The sequence below is a fragment of the Manis javanica genome, chromosome 6, assembly GCF_040802235.1.
Source record: "Manis javanica isolate MJ-LG chromosome 6, MJ_LKY, whole genome shotgun sequence".
In the NCBI taxonomy this organism is placed as follows: Eukaryota; Metazoa; Chordata; class Mammalia; order Pholidota; family Manidae; genus Manis; species Manis javanica.
Genome location: NC_133161.1, coordinates 70343616 through 70349615, shown reverse-complemented (window position 1 = coordinate 70349615; position 6000 = coordinate 70343616). Strand labels below are relative to the sequence as shown.

The 6000-nt window shown below is 38.0% G+C and overlaps 1 protein-coding gene across 1 annotated transcript in view; it reads right to left on the bottom strand.

The window, feature by feature from the left end:
- Nucleotides 1–742: 742 nt before the first annotated feature.
- HEPACAM2 (HEPACAM family member 2) overlaps nucleotides 743–6000 on the bottom strand; it is a 41257-nt gene continuing 35999 nt past the window's right edge. The window contains exon 10 of the mRNA XM_073238827.1: nucleotides 743–954. Coding sequence (XP_073094928.1) covers nucleotides 939–954 — 16 coding nt within the window. The 3' untranslated portion in view covers nucleotides 743–938. The remainder of the gene's footprint in view (nucleotides 955–6000) is intronic.

The window sequence follows — 6000 nt, the reverse complement described above, 5'->3', positions numbered from 1 at the left end:
ATGTCTGAACATTTTACTGACGTAATAGGTATTTGGCAACACTATTGTCTGTGTGTAATTTACTTATTGGTGCTTACACTAAGTAAGTACTTAGCATAGATATGACAAGCTGTTGTAGGGCAGCTTCCTCTGGGGGTCTCTCCCTGCACACTAGGTGAAACCTCAGCTCCGGTGGGAGGATTCTTGACTCTGATCGAGAAAGAATTCTCAAACGGTTGGTGAGTGTAGGTAGGGAAGGAATTCATTAAAGCAAGAGTAGCAGTGAATGGCAGCAGCCCTGCAGACAGCAGAGAGCAAGAAAGAGCAGAGGGAGGAAATGGTAGTTAATTGAACTCCTGCTTGGCATAGGGCAGATCCCTTGGCAACTCCTAAAGCCAGGATCACCTAGTGTACAGTGTCCATTTGAATCTGCATGGCATGGGGACTGGGTCCCTACCACCCCAGGATGCAGGGGAGATGGAGTGAGTTTATGTTCTAAGAACTTCTACTTCCTACTGGTCTGAAATAAAACAGGGAGAGAGAAAAGGATTGTGTTAAGACTAGAAAGCTAAACAAAATAGTGAAGTGACAAAGACATTTATCATCAAAGGTGGGAGTTGGTGAGCTCTTGTCTTTATCATGGAAGAGTTCAGAGACCAGTGCAACTGGCTTATACAAAAAGAGTTTATTTGATATAAGACAGTACATACTCATATGGGAGGGTGGGCAGCCTCAGAGAGGAGGCACACTTAAGGGTTTGGGGTTTGGGGTTTTATAGGGCCTTTTGAATAGGGGTCAGTATAAGGCATGACATACACAGGTGATTCATAATACCTTTGAAGTTTTGTCTTAAGAGTGAGGTTATTTAGGTGACTGTGTTGATCCGGATCTCAGCATTCTTTATCCACATAGGTTCATTTACACAATGGAGGTCTGTCTCTTGTCCTGATTACAGTTACTTAATTGATTAAGGGGCTGGAAAAAGAGGAAGAACAGCATATGATTAAGTTAAAGAATAAACTGGGCCTTTTCTGCAGGCTAAGTAGACTTTACAATGGCATGGCCCTAGTCCCATTTCCCTGCTCTATCTCAGTACAACCTGGATATCAACTATACTTTATTAAAAAGAAAAGAGAGAAACGGAAAAAGGGAAAACAAAAGAAATGATGAGGGAACATGTGAATTGTCATGGAAAGTCTCAAATAAGAACCTTTCATGTCTAGTCCCTGGTTCATCATCTTATTTTAGCAAAGACAGCAGCTTGGTTAAAGGATTTCAATCTTACAATATCTGTCTGCTAAGGAGATAAAGGTATTTTTAGTAAATTAAATCATAGGCCATGGAATTTTTAAGAAATCAAAGAACTTGTTCTACCCTCTCACGCTATAGATTTAGGCAGTCAGGACTGGGCACAAAAAACAGCTTAATTTTGTAAGGACACATATACTCGTATTTTACTAATGTCATTTCTAGATTTGTAACCTAATAACTAAATGTTATTTCATTTATTTAAAATTATTTCATCCATTGTCTTATAGGGGATAGTACACATATGACGAGGGCTCCAACAGAGTTTTCTGGGCAGCAGTATGGGACCATATAAGAGTCGTGGCCATTACTAGGGGTGCTGGCACAGCACAGGTGATATTGGCATTGGTAATCCTGAAGAGTAAACAGGAATTTTCCAGAAGAACAAGGAGGCAGATTATGGAGGCTTTCCATTTATAATCACAATATAATTTATCATTCAAATTAGGACATTTTTGAGAGTAGGAGGCATGTAATGAATGTATTTTAATTGTGTTTATTAAATAGTGGACTGATGATGGGCAATTTCCTTCATGACATGGGAAACTAAATCAAGGTCAGGGGTTGTTTCATGAGTTTGAAATCAAGCAAATATATTTGTCTATTAACATCCCATTATGATTGCTTGGCAGGTTAGTCTTGACCACTAAGGGTTTGAAACTAAGCATCAGGACTCCCACTGGGTAAATTTCTCAATGTGAAAAATCATAAAGTTAAAAAATTAAACTTAATTTAATGATATATTAACTATATATTAATTATATATTAAGTATATATTAATTAGACTAATAAAATTTAACTAAAATAGAACTGTCTGAGAAAATGTGGTTTTGGGTAGTGGTCACTGCAAACACAAGAACCACTCTTTTCAGGTACCAGGAGATATAGGGCCACTCCCTTTCTTAGATATTTATGGATATACGATGGTAAAATTCCTGTTCAGTTTCTCTCTCACAGACTTTTTAGGTGTGCCCAGGCTGTCTCCTTTTTAAGTTCTCCTCTTGTTTCCATAACTACTGCTTCTTAACCTTCCTTGGCTTCTCTTTAATTTCTTGAAGTTGGTGTTTGCAACTGTGTTTCCTTCTTTACTTGCTTTTGATCTCATCCTCTAGCATCCGTTTCCACTTATTTCATAAAAACTTTGGTCATAGTGAGGTATCCACTGCTCCTTCACTCAGCCATGTTCTTCTGGGAACATTGGTTTTGTTAGGGGAGCATTATTTATTCTTCTTGGTTTTTGTCCACGCTGCAACAAAGAATTAAAGGGCAGAGACACAGGAGTGAAACAGAGAAAAAGTTTTATTTAACGTTATGCACTTAAAGAGAGAAAAAGTGTGGGTGACCTCAGAAAGAGGCATGCCCTGAAAGGTTTAAGTTTTATTTAAAAAGAGAGAAAGTGCAGGTGACCTCAGAGAGATGTGCATCCTGAAAAGTTGAGAAAAAGTTTTATTTAAGGCAAGAAAGGTCCACATTCAGAGAAAGGGGAGTGTGGGCTACCTCAGAGAAGAGGCATGCTGAAAGATTGAGGATTCCCCTTTTAAGGATTTTTCAGGAATGTGACAAAGTGCTAAGGGGTGTACACTTGTTAAGTGTTTACCTAATGTCTCAAGATGTTTATCTTTGATGAGAGACATTAGGTCTCTTCTATTATCAGTCCTCCAGATAGTTCTGCAAAATTAACTTACAAGAAATTTATTGGTCTGGTTCCTCCCCAGGTTAGCAGCTTCCCTCTGGGACCATATCAGTGAAGACCACCTGCCCTGCTGAGTTATTATCTGTTTGCTAAAGGATATGTCGAGAATCTTACTTCTTAACTTCCTGGGTTTTAAAATGTAATCTTAGCTTTAAGATGGAATCTTTCCTGTTTTTACTATGATGTTTATATCTGGGCTTGTTTGCTAAATTAATCATGATGCTTGTCTCCTGCCCAGGATGCAAATTACTTGATTAGGGGCTAGAGGAGGGAAAAACAGCATATAGGTGAAGTTAAAGAATAAGCTAGGCCTTTTAGCAGGCTAAAATAAATCTTAAAATGGCATGATCTAATTGACACAATGAAGACATGGGTGTGTTCAGATACTTTTATTTATCTGGGGAATATCTGGACATTCCAAATTACTGCTGGCCTTTGGAGCTTCAATTGATTAACTCATTAAATTTGTGAGTCTTTTCTGGCTCTCTAGTTTTAACTGGTCAACTCTTTGAGTCCCTTTCAGTGGGTTTTACTGGCCTTATTCTCTCTCCACCCACTCATTTCCTGCCTAATATTTTTGTCTCTGTCTCCAGGGAAGTAAATTCTGAGTATTGCATTAATCAAGATAATCCCAGTAATTCTTTTAAGAAAGGACATGTAGTATGGACAAAGAAACACTACCGGAAGTCTGGTGGAGGCTGCTGGGAATGGTTTCTTATACCTAAGAAAGTGATGTAGGAAAAGTGGCTTTTCTTCACGTTCCAGATTTTGTGGTGGCTGGGTGTAATTTCTGGAATTGCTGCACAGATCCTGTAGCCATGAAGGCAGAGTGGAGAAATAGAAAGGAACTTGGGTTCTTGATGATATTGCTGAGTCATTAAATTAACCAGTCCCGGAGTCCACCTTGCATTTGAACTTCCTGTCATTTGAGATAATAAATCATTCTTTAAGTCAGTGTCATCAGAGTTTTCTGTTATTTGCTGCCAAAAGCATTGTAACTGTATAAAAATGATTCAAACTACTACTTAAACCCAGACTTTTCCTTGAAGTTTTCATATTGTGTATACAACTGCCTATCAGGTATTTCTATTTGGAACACTAACCCTAACAAATCATCTGTGAGTCATAAATCATAGGTTATTTTATAAGTAATGATAAAATTTTATAGATACAATCACCCTGTAATGACTCTATGAAGGACAAAAGATTTAGATGGGGTCTCAGTGACCTGCAAGGAAAAATAGCTCCCAAAGTTATCAAGTGTTCCAGAGAGTCATTCTCAAAGGAACTTGGTTATTGGAAACAGAGAAAATTATTTGCCTCATATAGATGGTGTCTTCATTAAATATACAGAGTGCAGATAATCTAATTCAGTACAATTCAAAAAACATTTACGGTCTGTGTTCTAATGTACATATGCAGGGGTGGATGCCAGATGGCAACAGTTAGCTCTCTTGAGTATCTCTTAAGTCCCACTTCCTGGGACAACTGGTTTTTGCAGAATTTAAGGAACTGGTAGTTCCAAAGCTTCAGAAAGCTTCCATCTTAAACCTAAAGTGGAATTCTGCTTCAGGGAAGAATGCAAAATCTGCCAGTTTTGCTCTGTTGTGTGGTGAGCAATTGAGCTGTTGTCTTCCCTAGGAGCCTAATCAAATGAGAAATTCTCAGATACAAACAAAAAACAAATCAACTGTTTGCTGGGGGCTCCACAGTATTTGAAACCAATGAAGTTCCCTAGGTGAGGCTGATAGAAGGAGAATTGTACACTCTACTCCAGAATGCCACACCCAGAGAAACTGTGTGGTGCATTGGAAAGCAGACCCGAGACTTGGAGCCAGAGATGAAGTTTAAGGATTAGTTGTGCCACTTCCTGGTTTGGTGACTTGAGGAAAGTCTTTTAACTTCCCGAGTCTTTGTTCCTTCATCTGCAAAGTGGGCATGCTTATTCTAGCCTACAAGGTTCTTGTGAAGATCAAGAGAGGTTATGAATGTGAAAGTGTTCATAGCTTCAAGGTTAACATGTAATCCCGATAGCAGTGTATCTGGGAGAGGATAAGGAAGGTGAGTAGCTGTTAAATCCAAATGTCTGATTCCATGTCTGCTTATGAGAAAGAATCCTTTGCTATCTACACTGCCTCATGAAAATAAAACATATGCATTCATGTATATTTGGAAATGAACTTTGGAGGAATATGTAAGAATGACATAGGCATCCACAGGGATACAAAGCAATATAGAAGTAGGAAATAAAAACCTTCTAAAAATAAATCTTTAATAATATAAGTAAAACAGCTACCTATATGCCATAGCTTCCTATACGTACTGTGTTATCATTCATTTTATTGTGTTAACACAACTTAGAGGTGTATGATCTTGTACAGCACAGATCTTTTGAGTGTACATGTACTATTTATTTTAACTGAAATTGTCTTATTAATATGGAAGTGCACAAATGCCAGAAAAACAAGGAAAACTGTTTCATTCATAAGTGTTTTAATTTTTTGCTTAAAAGTCTATCAGTAGGATATACTCTTTAAAAATAGTAAGCACTAGGAATATGATTCTATTCCAAGTTAGAAGCAGTAATATAAAGTTGAAAATTTCAACAACAGCTAAGGTTATGTTTAGGAAAAGAACTTTAGGCTGGTTTTTAAAGATTAATTTGTTAATTAGGCAAACATCTGGGTTTGGTTCATCACTTCCCTTGGAACCCTTGATTAATTTATGAGATTTTCATCCCCATTTACTGAAAAGGCAGTGAGTCATCCAGTGTTACACCCCAGTGACAGCGAAAGTTAATTGGATTCTAGATCCTTTCTCATTTCTCCCTTCAGCAATTCCTTGCTGCTTTGAGTGGAACCAGGCGCTAAGAGAGTCTGCGTATTTGTGTGTGTGTGAGAGAGATACAGAATGAGAGGAATTACAAGTGATTGAAAAGTGAGTTTGAGAAAGTAAGAACACGTGATTGTATTTCCTTTGGTTTGTGGTAAGAAACTCTGGAGGGATACGCAAAAATAGCC